This window comes from Pieris napi, chromosome 6 (assembly GCF_905475465.1).
Source record: "Pieris napi chromosome 6, ilPieNapi1.2, whole genome shotgun sequence".
Taxonomy (NCBI): Eukaryota; Metazoa; Arthropoda; class Insecta; order Lepidoptera; family Pieridae; genus Pieris; species Pieris napi.
Window position 1 is genome coordinate 12763861 of NC_062239.1, and position 17057 is coordinate 12780917.

Here is a 17057-nt window from a genome sequence, read left to right on the forward strand (position 1 = left end):
CAATCTATTTATTGTTCTGGAGAGCGGGTCAAATTGTTTCATTAATTGATATCCATTCGGCTAATTGGCTTCCTTAGAAACGCAAGTTTAATTATTGTAATGCAGAAGTAATATTCTGAAGATAAATGTGATGTAATTTTTCTACGTGCAGAAATTGAAACACAGACATAATTTTAATTAATGTTGGGTGTTTAACGTGCTACTATTATATGTTTTTAAATGTATATTGTTTTCTTTGAATAGTTTGCAGTATGCCCAGAGCGTTTTTTTTACAAGCTGTGATGGCAGCTCCTTTGTCTTTTTAGGTGGCTGTATTACCTGCTGTTACTACTTGCTTCCGTCCCATTGTTGGGGCTTCAAAGAACTTAAGGCTTTTTTCCAAGCATTGAATTGCAATGCTTGGCACTAAGCCAGATATAAAATTAAATACAGGAAAAAATTTGGTATAACTGTTTTTTGGTAGATCGTACGTCCAATGGCTTTATAAGCGACGAAAGTTACGAAGGACTTACCAGCTGTGACTTAAGTTAATTTTTTAACAGAAGATCCGAAGTTATACAAGTTGAAAACATAACTCAAGACGGCGCTCTGATCATGTCTGATATATGCTTGTTTAGATAAATATAACATGATGATATCGTTATGATATAATGTGTAACATATTTTGATATTATACATTTCCCTCCTGGGCCCTATTTTTAGGGCCCCACATTTATACAGCCCTGACCTGTTTGCGGTTATTGTCGTACGAATTAATTGATATATATGTGTCGCATCGTTTAACGAAAGAAATCACAACTAGCTTTATTAACTATTCAGACGTTACGCGATGTTTGGATCGTAGTGTTCTGTGTTTAAATTTAAAATGGGACTTAGGTAAGTTTTATTTTTGTTTTGCAAAAAGGTCGTATATAAGTTTTAGTTTGATTGGAATTCTTTTAATAATGTGCTGCACATAATTGAATTCGTTTCTGTGGCAAAGATAGGTGACAGTAATTTTTTGTATGGTGTGAGACATTGTATTTAGTACTTATCATTATTAGCGATTAAATATTATATTGAATATAAAAATATTAAGAATTGTAGATCAAATTAATCAATTAATTAATCGTTTAATTTCCTCTTTCACTGTGGGATAAGTTACATAAATTATTTAGCTAGAATTTTTAAAAATATATTATTATATTTTATTTCTTAACGTAATTTGTTTTTGCCATTTATTCAGCCAGCCAGGACAACTAGCACTCATAAATTATAATCAAACCGTAGTTTCTTGCTCAGTTTCATGCTCTTCATTAAATTAACGAATTCATACATTTAATTATATCTATCAAGAACTACTTAAATTAATAAGAATGCTTTAAGGATAACATGCAAAATTATGAAACCTTACTATGTTCGTATTAGAGCTATAGCTGGGTCTAAAATCCCAAAGTCCCAGTTGACCTTGCTTAGTTTCTTTCTCATGGGTAATCGAAAAAGCCACACGAAAACGAGTTTAAATTTTCGCATAAAGATAGGGGGCTCTTATTTTTGAAGTGAAACTCCTTTAGGCGTATGAGGGTAAATTTTTATGGAAACCTCACGAACATGTGCAGCATTTTTGTCGAAGAAAAGCGCGCTTGAGAGAGAGTGAGAAGGGTGAATTACCTTATAGAAATTATCTTTTTAAAATTAAAATTTCGTTAAGGGAATTTATGAAATATTAGTATTTTATATTTTATGCAAAATAATTTATTGAAATCTCAAATGACGAATAATTGTAAATTAAAATGACACGTTTTTATCATTGAAGAAATAAATTAAATTAATAATTTGTCTTAATTTTTGGACTCTTTTAATATTTTAATGAAAACTAAATTCATTAAATTTATAACATATCTTCCTTTTTCCCTCCCTCTGTCTCGGAAATCTAAAGTTTTAGATTTGTATAAATATGAACAAGACTTAGAAATTAGTTTGCCAAAGAAGTTTCACTTCTGCCATGTCTACTTTGTGCGCATACTCTGTTTTTTATTTAAAGTTGCCGTGCCTTACGACATCCTCATGGCTCTGTATCTTCTGTAGATTATAATATATATGCGCAATAGGTTTGCGACTGTTTGCGTCTTCGTCATATAACGATATAGGTCTCACATAAAAATTTGTCAAATGCAAACAAATTGCTTCCATTGAGTGTTGAAGGTTGCCAGTTCAATTAGCCATTAACCTGATCGAGATTTAATAAAAAAGTGGGCCATCATCATTGATATTGCCTAGATTTGTTGGTTTACTATTTGTGTCAATTCTGATGTATTCTGATCTACGTTTATATGTTATTTGATAGCTTTTATAAATCATTGAAATATAATTTAACAATCGTTTCGTCATGGCTTCACACTTACCGTGATTACCTCATCATTTACTATCTATTGGTGAAAAGCGTGCAGTATTTCAATGCGAACAGAAAGATAGACGCCGTGTTGTTATTTGTTTTATCTGCAAAAAAGTAGTAAGTACACAAGAACAGAGTGTTTCTCTGTAATAGAAACTGTATGTAGTGTTATTGGACACTTTCTTACGTTAAATATGCTTTTATTACTTATTAGTCTTTTGTTATTCATCATTTGTCAATCTAATAGGCAAGTATGATCAGCCAGGACGCTGACTGACACACACCGTCGACCTTTTGGCTCTAAGGCAAGCCGGTTTCCACACGATGTTTTTCTTCACCGTTCGAACAAATGTTCATTGCGTACATAGAAAGTGAGTCCATTGGTTCACAGCCAGGGATCTAATTTACGACCTCAGGGATAAGAGGCGCACGCTGAAGCCACTTGGCCAACACTGTGGGCCAACACTCATAATTTTTTTAATATATTTTATTAAGTCCTGGTTGGGCTCCTGAAACATAGTTTTTGCTACATCCTACGTACGAGTTATATGTTCTATTAATTTAATTACACCCATATTTAAATGTAATAATAAAATGTATGTATATTAATTAATGCTGTTTTGTTATCAAATGGAACTAGGCCAATCTTAGATCTCATGATCCAAGTGCGTAGATGAAACTGATCCGAAACCCACAATTAGGTACAAAATGTACTTTGAGCGGTTTTTGTCTTTTTAAAAACAATACGCTATCGACGATTTAAACGCAACTATAATAGTTATTTTAGTCTGACACAAAATTATTTCAACCATGATGAATGAAGTGCATTGATAACCTTTTATTGTCAACTAATTAATTAAACTCTGTTTCTTCTTTTTTGTTTTACACTAAAAATATTTAGCATGTTTACCTTCGTGTTTTATAAAAAAAAAGAACTATATGTGAAGATTTGTAACTGGCCCACAATGTTATATATACATCTATTTCTGTATTGTGTTGTGAATCTTCTGAATAAATAAATATTGCCAATTGGTTTAGACTTTAGAAATGGCCAGAATTTTCTTAGAAAAAGCAAATGACGCAATGAATGAATATATTAATTTATAATAAAAAAAAATGAAAAAAAAAACTTACGTCGAATTTCGACCTTCAAGAAAAGAGTCACTTTTCATAAGCCGGAAACGCACTTGCGAACCTTTGGGCTAGGTAATCCATGGGCGACTGTAGTTAATATCAGATGAGTCCTACCCATTAGCCCGATTTTGCAAGTACTATTACATTTATATATATTTTTTATATAACAGTAGGCACACGGGCTGGAGGCTCCCCTGATGGTAAGTGAAACCGCCGCCCATGGACACTCACATTGCCAGAAGGCTCGCAAGTGCGTTGCCGGCCTTTTAAGAATTGGTACGTTCCTTTCTTGATGGACCCTAAGTCGAATTGGTTTGGAAATAATACTTTAGTGGGCAGCTGGTTCCATATAGTGGTGGTGCGCGGCAAAAACTGCCTCAAAACTGCATATGTAAAATTTATAAACATTACAATTTACGTTCAGGCTTTTTACTCCGCGCATTCATACAATGTACCCCAAACTTATCTCTAAATATCCGCAAAGGTACACTTTCACTGTGATGTTCTTATCTCTCTTTCAGATTGGCATTTCTCTTTATCGTCATAATACATTTTACAAGCTGTTTAGAGAACACTACAGACAGTGAGTTTTATTTATTTCTATTCATTCGTTTTAAGTCAAATATAAAGTGGATTTGTACTCTATAATATATACGATCACGACCGCTCTGTCAAGAGTGTACCGGATAGAAAGGATAATATATAAAATACGTTATTAAATATACAACATATTTTTTGAATTGTTACCATGGTTCAATCGTTATATTATTTCATTTTTTTTCTTTTTTCATGATTCTGTTGAAGTATAAAAGTAGTAGGTAAAAAGATCTTCCTACATAAATCGACTAAATGTACTACTTTTCGAAAAAAAAAAATTATTTTACTGATTATTTGCGTGAAACATTACAATTAATATTAATTTGAAACCTAATTATAAAATAATTGACTATATGACTGATATGACTCATAATATATGTAACTTTTATGTCAAGTTCCTTTTAAGACAAATTTGCGCGCCATTATTTGTAGCAGATATGCGAACTTTAGATTGTACCACCGTAAAACGCATTTGTACCATAACAACCCTTTCAAGTACAACATTGTTATTCCAGCCAGCACCATATCACCATTAAACACTCTACTATGTTCTGGAAGACTACCCGGGGACGTAGATTTTCAGACAGTAGACCTGATAGCAGTATACCGCTTGGATCGGCCTGATACCACGGGTATTACTTTGGTACAGGGTTCACAGGATTTACAAAGGGCGTACAGGATTGGAGATGGCGCAAACCTGACATTACCCGTGAGGTAAGATTAGATCTATATTTTTAATTACTCATCTCTGAGGTCGTAAGTTCGATCCCCGGCTGTGTACCAATGGACTTTCTATGTGCGCATTTAGCATTCGCTAACGGTGAAGGAAAACATGCTGGGGAAACCGGCTTGTCTTAGACCCAAAAAGTCGATGGCGTGCGTCATGCACAGGCTGATCACCTACTTGCCTATTAGATTGACAAACGATTATAAAACAGCTACTGATATCTGAGATCCTATAAAGGTCCTCCACCGATCTGATAGCGGATGACAAAAACTATCAATTTGTAATGAAATAACTTATAATAAAGGTTAAGAGAAAAGCCTAAATACGAAAAAATATAAAAAAACAAACATACGTTTTTACAGGAAAGTCTTTCCCAACGGTTTACCAGAGCAATTCAGCATCACAGCCACGTTTAACCCTCAGAACCAACGCAGACCTTGGAGCCTCATACGAGTGCGATCACAGAATCTTCTATTCTCCCTGACATTCCTACCTCATGTACGAAAAATGGCGGTTTTCGTTCAGAAAACAAGGGTTATTTTCTCTTGTCCAGATGTAAGTTTTTGTACTAAAATAATAACTTTAAAATGTATTTCATAAACTTTAAACGGTATTTTAGATTCTTTGATCTAAGAATAATTTTAAATAAATATTTTTAAACGATTAGAAATAGAATTCGTCGTGAATGTTGACTTTATTTTTTTCTGTTCTATATATCTACGATACACTATTACAAGATCTATAAAGAAAGAAGAAAGAAAAACTTTATTATAAATAATAAAACAGGACATTTAGTTAAAAAATACACGGCACTATAATTCCCTGTGTCAGCTGCTAGTCTCTTCCATTTGACATATTAACGGTTCTTAACATATAATTTCTACATAACCTAAAAAGGTTGAAAAGATGTTATTTAATATAGTATGTGAATGTACAAAGTTTTCTATCGTTAGTGAAAATATTTATAAGAAATAGTATATAATATAGTTTATAAGAAAGTTCTTAAAGATGAAAGAGCATCTGAAGGAGAAAAAGCGTTGGGCGAAGAAAGTGTGTTTAATGGGTGGCTTATACTCGTATGTAGGTTTGCGTTCTGTATTTATTTATTTATAAGTTCTAAAACAACGTGTATGCATAAAATTATACAAGAAAATCTGTAGTTATAAACTTTAGACACATATACATTAATTGTATTAGAACATAAGCTAGCTAGCAAGGGAAAAAACTAAACAGGCAACCACAAAATAAAAAAATAAAATAATAACTGAAACTAAAAAAAATAAAAGATAAAATATGTAATAATAATAAATAAAACAAAATGAAAACTTAAACCTCATTAAGAGCATTATAAACAAGGTTACGGTTAGTTGGAAGACTGTTATAAAATATATCAATTGTTTCATCAATATTAGTAATCAAGTTGAAAGAGCGACCCTATTCTGGACCATTAAAAGTAGCAGATAAGCGAGCCGTAGGTACGTATACGAACGTAGACTTTTAGTTCTAATAACTCTAGGATTACAAAGAAAGGAAAAATTTGTAAGAAGGTATGATCGGTGTTTGTTTCGAAAAAAAGTCTGCATATTGACATTAAGTATAGTTGTCTAACCGTTAAACAAACATATTTAGTTACAAACAGAATATGCCACTCGATAAAACGCACCTATATCTGTGTTTTTACGTAATAGATACTACAAAGAATAAGTAGCTAACAAATGAATTGACGTCCATTTTTAATTGTTTTGTTTATTTATTTTCAGTTGTTTCGTGTTGGATGGCACAAAGTTCATGTTACCATCACTAATAGTACAGTATACGCTGCAGTCGATTGTATCGAGGTATATTTTCATTTAATTTTTTTTTAAGAAATATACATTCATTTTAAATTCATTAATTTTATAAATTTTCTAACGTAAAAATGTAATTTATTTTAAGTGATTGATTAATATTTTTTAATGTTATTATTCGATGTGTGGTGTCCAACGTATTTCTATACGAAGGTTCTACTTCGCATAATCATAGGACTGGATTAAGTAAGTCATCAGTGGGGGTTACACTGATCGAAGACTTTAAGTTGGAGGAAGAGAAGCAATTTCCTCCAAACATTATGAAATAAAAATAAAACTCCGGTATAAAAGTTATTAGCGATTTTTACTATGAGTTATTAGCAAAATTTTAGGTTATTTACGCGAAAAGGGAGTTTACCCCAGTCGTTTTAAAATGATTTAATTTCTGGTAATTATACGAAATATGTCGATCATCAATTTCAGTTAGTACCAGAGGATATCCAATCACACAGTTTCAATAACGCTACAACGGTGACGATAGTATCAAACGACGATGGAACCGCAGCTCCGATAGACCTGCAATGGCTGTCTCTGAGTTGCAACCCATTTAACCTAACTGAGGAAAGCTGTGAGGAGATTGTAAGTTTATGTTCGGCTTTCTCTTTCTATCAAATTGTGTTTACTCTGCGATGAAAAGAGTCAGATGACTTTAGTTAAAATGTTGCAATTGGACAAATTTTTATATTAATTAATTGAATTATAATCTATTATCTGTGGTGGAAAGCAGGGTATAAAAGATAAACTATAAATTATATTAACTTAAGGAGTAAATCATAAAATATTTTTTTAGGAAATAGCCGAACCGCTGATAGAGTCACCTATGGTAAGTAATATTAATAATTTGCAATGTTCGAAATAATAGAAGATTTGCTGCTGAATAGCAGCTGACAGTGACGTCACTGGGGGCTTAGTCAAGATGCCTTAACAGTAGTGTATGTAGAAAGTCGAAAACTAAATTTGTATGAAAATGACAGTTCGTGTCGACACAATGCCTGCAATAAAAAATACATTAAATTTATAATATAGACGTTTTTTTAATGTTTTATAAGACCAAATTTTTAACCTTAATAACACTATTAAATATATGAATATTTCTTTCATTTCGAAATAAAGTATTTACACATTTTTTACATTTCAGACGGGCTCGCAGTCTTCACCAAATGTGAATCCATTTCTTGCTCCAGTATGTAATGCTTCTTGTCCACCAGTAAGTTTAACTTTTCGTAAGTGATACGAGTCGTAAGGTTTTTATATACCGAATGTTCTATTGCGATATTTAATAGTAATACTTAAAAAATGAGTTTAATGAGACATTACTGAAATTATTAATAAACTGTAATTGAATTCAGATTTTCATATAGACAATTTCATATGGACCCGACGTTTTACAGTCTAAATAAAAAATTAATCTTATTGTAAATCTCAACCATTTTCGAAATCACTTGTACACACAAAGTTTCATCAAAATCTGTCCAGCCGTTTAGAAGGAATTAAGTACACACGCTCAAAAGATTTATTTATAAAGAATATAGCTATAAGATAGCACATTCCAAATTTTTTATTATATTGCCAACATATGACCTGTTCTCTGATAAACGAAATATGTTGAATGAAATTTACCAAGACGAATTTCAATTTAAAACGAATTCCGCAACGAAATTATACAAACTGTGTGCAGCTACGACTCGTAGCGTGCCCGTCGCTGGCTCGTAGCAGTTTGGTAGAATATTCCTGTCTACGAAACTGTTTAGAATGCGCGAGGATTCTCTTTTCCTCAAATTCACTTTGTTTATGATGTACATTATCATATTTCAACTTTCAACATATGTATTAACTTTCATTCCATTCAGAAACGTTAAATTGTTCCATAAATTTCAGGGCCCCCAGGGCCCCCGAGGCCAGAAAGGTGATCAAGGAGTGCCAGGCTACACGGGTCTTCCAGTAAGTTTTCAAACTACTACTACTCTGATTTTATGATCTTATAAACAATTGGCCAGTTTGCTAAAAAATGTATTATTAAGTTTACGTTTCTTTTTTGTTTATAGGGTGTTCGAGGCTTACAGGGGCTGCCTGGGGCACTTGGGCCCCCAGGACCTAAAGGAGACAGGGGTGATCGAGGACCACCCGGAAATAGCACTAATGTACGTTAAAGTATATTTTATTTAATATATATTTTGTGTTACTTATTGTATTTAAATTAAGCGAATGGAGAAATGACATGGTGGGAGATGTTTGGAAAAGGCTGAGGAGGTTCCCGTGAAGGGATTCCAATCAATGGTACTGAAAAATTCGATATTAGAAAAAATTATATAAAAAATCCAAACTGTTAATTCAACTTTTCATTAGAAATAAACGGGATAATTATTATAATAAAATTGTATTTAAAAGCTGTTATATATTAATTAAATCGTTGATTTACTAAAGAAAATAATAAAGTTCTTCTCGCTTTTTATTAATAAAAGTATGTTTTCCTTTAAAAACTTTATTATACATTAAGAGGCTGCAGTAAATTAAAATTTCTGATATAGGTAGCAACATTGCTAGGGCCTCCAGGGGAACCTGGGCGAAGAGGAATCAAAGGAGATAGAGGAGATACGGGTCAAAAGGGTATGTAAAAATATTTCCATAATAAGATTCAAATTATTCCTACGAATGCTTGTTAAGGAATTAACAATTTTAGATATAATTTTTTTTTGTTTTTATTAGAGCATTTATTGTATAATATATGTAATGATTATACAAACGTGCCCTTTAGATTTTCTTTGTATGTTTGGAAAACGGTAATGTTAAGTGTATGTTTACAAATTAGCAAGTATTTTAAGAATAAAATTGTTATTTTCAGGCGAACCAGGAGAAGTGGGTCTAGTTGGTTTGGCTGGGGTGCCCGGATCTGATGGAAAGGATGTAAGATTCTGATTCTGTTACTGAAGAGATAGTTTGGTTAAAATCAATAATAACCTTTTATTTTACAAAAAGGATAATACATAGTTACGTTACGTTGTGCTACGTTAAATACGTGTTACGTTATTGATATAGCTTACGTTAGTTTAACAATAATATGATAGCTTCATTTATATGTAGGGATTGCCGGGGCCTCCTGGAGCAATGGGGCCTCGTGGTGACAGAGGATATCCAGGTCCTCCAGGGCCCGTTGCTCACGTAAATACCTCTGTCGTACAAGGTAACTATTTAGTGATAGTTTTACAAATTTTCACTGGTAACTAAGTAACGAAATCATTTTATATTTAACTTTTCTGATAATTTCCAGGCAGTAAAGGTGAAAAAGGATCTCCTGGCAGACCAGGACGTGATGGAGAAATGGGGCCTCGAGGGCTGTCCGGAATAGACGGACATGATGTATGTATATTATTGCTCTTTGCTTTCCATTTACATTATTTTTAGTATTGTGTAGTGTATTAGTTGATGTATCGTTTGCATTTAAGTTAATAATCAGGTTGATTGCACCAACCTTTTAATAAAATTTAAATTCTCGATACCCCAGGCATCCCATCATTCCATTTCTCCCTCCTTTTCGAAGAACGCGTTTTGGTCAAAACTCACCGATGTCCTGATTGAGCATTCTGATAAATGAGCTAGGTAGGTAGTAGTAGTAGGTATTCACAGTTGCTACCCTCACACTTTAAAATTTTGATTAGTTAATATAATTAAATTGTTTTCTTTAATTTCTTTTCATTATCTCTTAGAGAATGTTATGTTTGCCTATAAGTGCTTGTCGCAATAAAAAAAATTTGTGTTTTTCTTGTACCAATGTGTCAGTGTGCCGAGGGTTGATAAGCTTTTATAAATGTATGTGTGTTATATTATCTGTGTGAGATAACAATCCATCATTACAGCACAAATCGACTTTTACCCATATCTTGTCCAGCACTATATAAGGAAATGTCATCTTGGATCAAAGCCAGGAGCGCTATATAGGACGTCTTGTTCTTAATGAAAATGCGAACTAGAATAATAAGCTTTATTTATAATTTCAGGGATTACCTGGCGTTCAAGGGCCTCCTGGTTTGCCTGGAATACCAGGAGAACGAGGTTTTACGGGATTACAGGGCCCTGCTGGAGAGAGAGGGCCCGAGGGCCCACAGGTATTTATTCGTCTGAGTTTTTTTAATAAAAATATACTTTATTCTTAATATATAGACAGTAATATATGATGCTAAGTTTTGCTTTAGAATGCTGGAATATGTCGTAATCGATTCTTCTTTATAGGGCCCTGAAGGCCGACAGGGCGCCCCGGGTCCCCAAGGTCCTCCAGGTTTAACAACAACTTCTGGAGTCAGTATGCCTGGTCTACCTGGACCTCAAGGGGAAAGGGGAGAGGTATGTAATGCAATTAAATGCTCTTTTTTTTCTACTGACAATCGATTCATTGACCATGCATGTGGGACTTCGACTGCTCGGTAATACGTACAATCTCGAATCAACTAAATCACCGTTAAACTTATTGAATAATTAAAAAAACTATATTCTAGAAAGGTGAAGGAGGTTTACCAGGAATACCAGGAAGGGACGGACTGGATGGTATACCGGGGTCTCCAGGACCGAGAGGTGCTCCTGGACCTATTGCACCTAGAGATATTATTGTTGAGGTTGTCAAATTTTATATTATAGTGTGTATTGGAAATAAAGACCATAATAGAATGCTTAAGTTTTAATATTATATTAAAAAAATTTTCAGCATCAATCAATCACAGAAGGAGATGTAAGAAATATTTGTGAAGATTTAATGAGAGGTAAGAAAAATATAACGTCTAGGTATTTATTTTTTACTTTTTGTTAGTTACTTCATGCATTTGATTAATTTTATCGTTTATAAATAAACTGTTGGAATGCCATATTTCAGAACTTCGAAATCACAAATTTTACAGCAAGACATTTAAGTACATATATACATTTTTCTATTTTCAGATCGCTTAAAAGAATTAGCAGATAGTTTAGTAATGCTTCCTCCAGCAGTCAGTGTTGGGAGACGGGGGCCGATTGGAAGACCTGGGCCACCGGGGCCCCCAGGTATAAAAAATTAAAATTCATGTTTTCAACTCTTTTCATCTTCTTCGTAGTCTTCATTACTAAAGGTATCAGTTAGGTTTCAAGGCAGGAAAAGCCCTAACCGATACGTTGACTTGCTGCCTCCACATTTCTTCAGCTTGCCTTAATGCACAATTGACTCCGACTTCTCCTGCCATCACTCCTCCCTACCAGCTTGTCGAGACTATTCGGTTCTCTTCTGGAAATATGGCCCAAGAAGCACCCGTTTGTAAATATTATATTTGCCAGTCTTGAGGTGATAGTTATTTGTTTGAGAATGGACTTGTTGCTTCTTTTTGCAGTGCATTTTGCGAATCATTCTGCTCCACCACATCTCGAATGTTTCTGTCTTCTTTTAGACCGCTACACGAATTTACCAGGACTCTGATCCGTATGTTTTGACAGTGATGTTTATTAGCTCAGTTTACTCAACGATAGCAGATTCAATCACAGTTTTGCAGTTAGTTTTTTGGTTTAGCACGATTTGTTGATTAAGTTGGAACGTGCACGACGAGCAATTCTTAAAGTTTTCTATTTTTTTTAAACTGTCTTAAACATGTACTATGATCTTGTACCACGGAAAACTTCATCCAGTTACCCACAACACAGGGACTCCCTAGTCACCCTATCGATTTATGAAGTTTGTCAAAACGCTTTTATCATACATAAAGATTTTATTATAATTACTGTATTATTATTTGTATTTTTAATATGATTTTTTTGTAATATTTAAATAAAATCAACACAAGAACCAACTACTAATTATTTTATGTGTGAATTGGACATAGATTATGCATTATATTTTATAGGTATACCAGGAGAAACAGGGATCATGGGTCATAGAGGATATCCGGGTGAGACTGGAGAACCGGGCAGACCGGGAGAACCAGGCCCTAGAGGAGAGAAAGGGGATAACGGAGATAGAGGCCCTGAAGGAGTTGGGATTCCGGGGCCCGAGGGATCTAGAGGATTACCAGGTGAGTAATATATGTTGATTTAAAAAAAAAGAAAAGAGTTTTATATTTCAATTTAAACTATTTCAAAGATCTTCAAAAATCACCTCGACGACCGCCATTTCACAACTGAGCGTTTTAAAAGGCAGTTTTTGCCGCGCACCAACACTATGTGGATCCAGCTGCCCACAGAAGTATTTCCGAACCAATTCGACTTAGGGTCCTTCAAGAAAAAGCCGGCAATTCTTAAAAGGCCGGCAACGCACTCGCAAGCCCTCTGGCATTGAGAGTGTCCATAGGCGGCGGTATCACTTAACATCAGGTGAGCCTCCTGTTCGTTTGCCCCCAGTAATTTAATATTTGGTTTGGGACTCGGCCGCTTTACCACTATGATAACTATATAAGTTATGAATTTAATCATCGCCTAAACCTCAATTTAATAGAAGCCCTTAATAGCTATTGAATGAACGTCGTCAATCTCATAATCTCAACATGAGTTAACTAAATACGCTTTATAGTAAGTTTAAAAAAACACTGTATTTTCAGGTCCAGTAGGTCCCGCTGGACCTGAGGGAAGGCAAGGTGAACGAGGAAGCCCTGGACGAGAAGGTAAGTGGTACTCTGAGTGATATTGCAAAGGTGTGACCGTCTGTCTGCCATTTTACTTGATGTATTTTCATGTTATGGGGCATGGGACAAACACATTTAAGCTATTGAGGGCACAAACTTTATATATTTCTGACCCGCGGCAAAACAAAAATCTTGGAGATTAAAAAGAGTGGCGGAGAGTTTATTGCCAGTTCTTTTCTTCAGTTCTACGCCCTTGATTTGAGAACTGGCAGTAAATTTAAAATTAGAAGCATTTAATGTATATTTATTTTTTGACGTTCATAAGTGTACATCGTGTTACCTATATGAATAAATGATTTTTGACTTTTGGAACCCTCTTGGAGTAAATAAATTTATGTGTCTGTTTCGCTGATAATGTGCCTATAACTAGCTTTTTCTTTAATTTTCAAAGACATATGGATAACATAACTTCCAAGCGTTATTCTTAGTGTGAAACTCACTAACGTGGTTTAGGGGCAGACCTATTTAATGTTTCCCTCGACATTTTTTAATGATAAAAGTTTTATTTGTTTCCGTACTCTAATTGATTAACAATAATTGATTTCAAACTCCATAATGGGGTATAGTATATACACATTTCTATTATTGTATATATAAAATATATGTTTGTATAAGTATATAACTAGCCATTTTTGTATGCTTACCTAAAATATTGTTTCACCTTCTGGGGTTGAAGGACCTGGGGGTCTTTTAGGTTTATTTAAACCAACCTCGCATTTGGAGTAAATCGACCTGAATCTTAAAGACCAAGTCAAAAGATGTCAACATCAAAAATCTGGTATTTTGCAGGTGTCATTGGTCCCCGTGGTGTGCCAGGTCCTAGAGGAACCTGTGACTGTCCTCTCGCATCGTACTACGCTTATCCACAGACTATAGGCAATGTTAAAGGACCATAGATAGTTAATAAATTTATTACGTTTTTTATCTGTTTTATTGTTATAAAAATATTTTTTATCACATATAACGATTTAATTGTAACACATTGGTACAGTATTTAGTAATTGTTACTAAAAACTATCTTAAATAATTCTGAAATAATTATTAAATAAAATAAAATAGCCTTTATTCGAGTACACTAAACTACACTAAGTCCTTGTCATTATGTTTTACACTAGTACTCTCTCTCCTTTAAATTCTTTCACTTATCTCTATTCCTCGCGAAAATTTTCCAATATTTCCAATTCCAATATTCTATCCCTTTTATTCCATCTTCCCAAGTTTCCGGTGGGCCTCCTCCCATTCTTCTTCCCACTGGACCGTGCCAAGTGAGCGTCTTTTTGACCCATCTGCCATAACAAATGCGGGCAATGTACCCGGCCCATTTCCACTTTAACTCTTGTATGTGTTACGTCTTTTATGTTTGCACGGTTTCGTATTAATCGTCGTCATTAAATTTAAATCGAAGAATCAAACGCTACATAGCCCTTTGGCGTAAAAGTAATAATAACGTTGCAATAAAGATACATAAATAGGATTTATTAATAAGATGTGAGTATGTAATAATTTATTTTAATAAATAATATATGTGGTAATGCTAGGGAAATAAGGAAAATACGCAAAATCCTTGACCTTGCTGATCGAACGCTCTTTCGAACCCTAATAAATTTAGAATTGATCCTCTACGCACTAATAAGTACCTTTGTTATGCAGGGTTGGTACTTGAAATATTAAATGTAATGGAGCGGCATTTATCGTCATATATTTCTCTAAATCTAACACTCCCCAAATTTGTGTTCTAAAAGTAAAAACCTTGAGACAGCTTAAATGAGACATGCAAGTTTAAGTAGTGTTTAGACATGAGTGTGTTATTTTTGTAACACTTTCTCGTACGCATAAAAAATCGATAATAAAAGGCATGTTCTAACAAAAATTCGTTATCTGTGAGATACAGGAAGCTGATGTACATATATAGATTATTGATCAAATTGTGTAAAATATGTTTAATTTATATCCAAAATCGACTCACTTGCCACAGCTATCATCACTTATTAATTATTGCTTTATTTATTGACACTATAAAATAACAATAACGGTTAGTAATCTCAATATTTTAATAAGAATCTTATTGTTTTGTTATTCCATTAGTTGAAACGTTGGAACCAAAAACGCAGTGTGTTTTCATTTGCGACACCGCCACATACACATAATTAAAAAAGGGGAACACTTTTAATTAAAAAATACCTGTGTCAGGGTTCCGAGCTCTTCAATAACAAACCTAATAGTTAATTCCATAACAATGTTAATATTTTTTCAATGACAATTTTGATTTTTTAAACTGTGTAAACAGTTCCCAATTTTTTTACGTCAATTTCTTTTACGCACCGCGTAACACGTGAGTGTGTGGGGGCATGTGAGTGTTAAGCTGCGTATACATTAAGCGCGGCAAACCATCGAACATTGGCGCGCGCGGCGGCCGCGCTCTATGTAGACGGGGTCGCCGCGCGCCGCGACTCGAACATTGCCGCGCTCGAACGTGCCGCGGGTCGATCCGCTCGCTGTCGGTTTTTGAGACCGCATCAAAGGAGCTTCAGTCGTTGGCTCGAGCGCAGTTGGGACGGTTATAGTTTTGGTGATTTGGCTCGCGCGGCAAATACGTAAAAAAGGGTGCGTGTACTTATGTACGCGCGTAAGAAGTTATACTTCTCTGGCATTATTAAAAATAGTTTTTGATTGCATGCAAATAATTAATTACAATTAAATAATCAAAGACTGGAAAAGGAGTCATTATAGTCAATAAAGTTCAGTTTACATTTGAAAAATTAAATAAATAATTATATTTATTCTTCTTTAATTTTTTTTACAAGTAAGATGGTGAATCACAATGAAAGCGGCAGCCGCCCGACCACGCGGGTCCATACTCGCAGGTTTACAAGAGTGAACTGGTCTGATTGACTGGATCGCCTGCCGCGCGCGGCATTCACGTCCAACTGAATTTACATCTTCATATTGGCTCGCGCGGCAAATGAAGGTCAACTCTGGTCGAACATTGGCTCGCGCGGCTGCCGCGCTTAATTTATACGCAGCTTAATGTGTATGAAGGTGTGACTACATGTTAAGTCTCAGTATCATCTCCAACTCTGCGTAAGGTGTCATCAGTCTATTAAATATGTGAAATAAATATCAGTAAAAGGTTGTAGATTTTTTATCGTGAATATATAAATTTACGTCTAATAGTCAAATTTCGTACCAAAATCTCTGGTGTACCAACCCTAGCTTAAGAAATGTGGAAAGGTCAGTATGAAGTGGTTTCCAATGCAATAGCTTAGTAGAGCTTCATTACTATACTTCCGCATTCGACTTGCAGATCAACTATAGCTCAATTCTTGTGATTCAGAGCTTAAATATAAATAAAACTTCATTGCGTTTTCAATTACAAAAAAGTTGACCGATAGGTCTAATTTCTAGGCTTCTATATCTGTATCTTCTAGTATTGATAAGATTCCGAAGTTTATGTATGTAATTTTGAAGTAGTTTTCTCAATATTGTATTGTATGTATTACAAAAAACAGCAATACGCGCTATATATAAAAACCGCGTGACTCGCTAAGAGAATTATTTAAAGAAATCAGTATTTTAACATTTGCCTCAATATGTGTATGAAAATATGATATACGTTTATAAAAAATAAATATATTTCTAAAGCGCTAATTTCTTAAACACAAGAACTAGGAATAGACCTGCTTTTCCAGCTTTCAGACTTCATAAAACTGCTAACTCATTTATGGGGAAATGTATACAGATATATAACA

At 34.2% G+C, this 17057-nt stretch overlaps 1 protein-coding gene across 2 annotated transcripts; it reads left to right on the forward strand.

Annotated features, from left to right (window-relative positions):
- Positions 1-762: 762 nt before the first annotated feature.
- LOC125050657 (collagen alpha-1(IX) chain-like) lies at positions 763-14229 on the forward strand. Of its 2 annotated transcripts, XM_047650634.1 has the most exons (22): positions 763-876; positions 4030-4091; positions 4621-4819; positions 5195-5387; positions 6593-6670; positions 7103-7258; positions 7470-7502; positions 7818-7886; positions 8558-8620; positions 8725-8820; positions 9208-9286; positions 9522-9583; positions 9761-9860; positions 9948-10036; positions 10675-10782; positions 10907-11017; positions 11170-11286; positions 11376-11430; positions 11606-11707; positions 12535-12702; positions 13225-13287; positions 14098-14229. In XM_047650634.1, the coding sequence occupies exons 1-22, from the start codon at positions 866-868 to the stop codon at positions 14202-14204; spliced, it is 2121 nt and encodes a 706-aa protein (XP_047506590.1). In that variant the 5' UTR covers positions 763-865; the 3' UTR covers positions 14205-14229. The 2 variants fall into 2 exon arrangements, with proteins under 2 accessions (XP_047506590.1, XP_047506591.1); XM_047650635.1 differs by lacking the exons at positions 9208-9286; positions 9522-9583.
- Positions 14230-17057: the final 2828 nt, after the last annotated feature.

Bases quoted from the DNA above. Each gene is read 5' to 3' on its own strand.
- LOC125050657 (XM_047650634.1), top strand. The intron at 11,018-11,169 runs GTATGTAATGCA...ACTATATTCTAG, and splicing joins CTCAAGGGGAAAGGGGAGAG to AAAGGTGAAGGAGGTTTACC. The intron at 11,431-11,605 runs GTAAGAAAAATA...TTCTATTTTCAG, and splicing joins TTGTGAAGATTTAATGAGAG to ATCGCTTAAAAGAATTAGCA.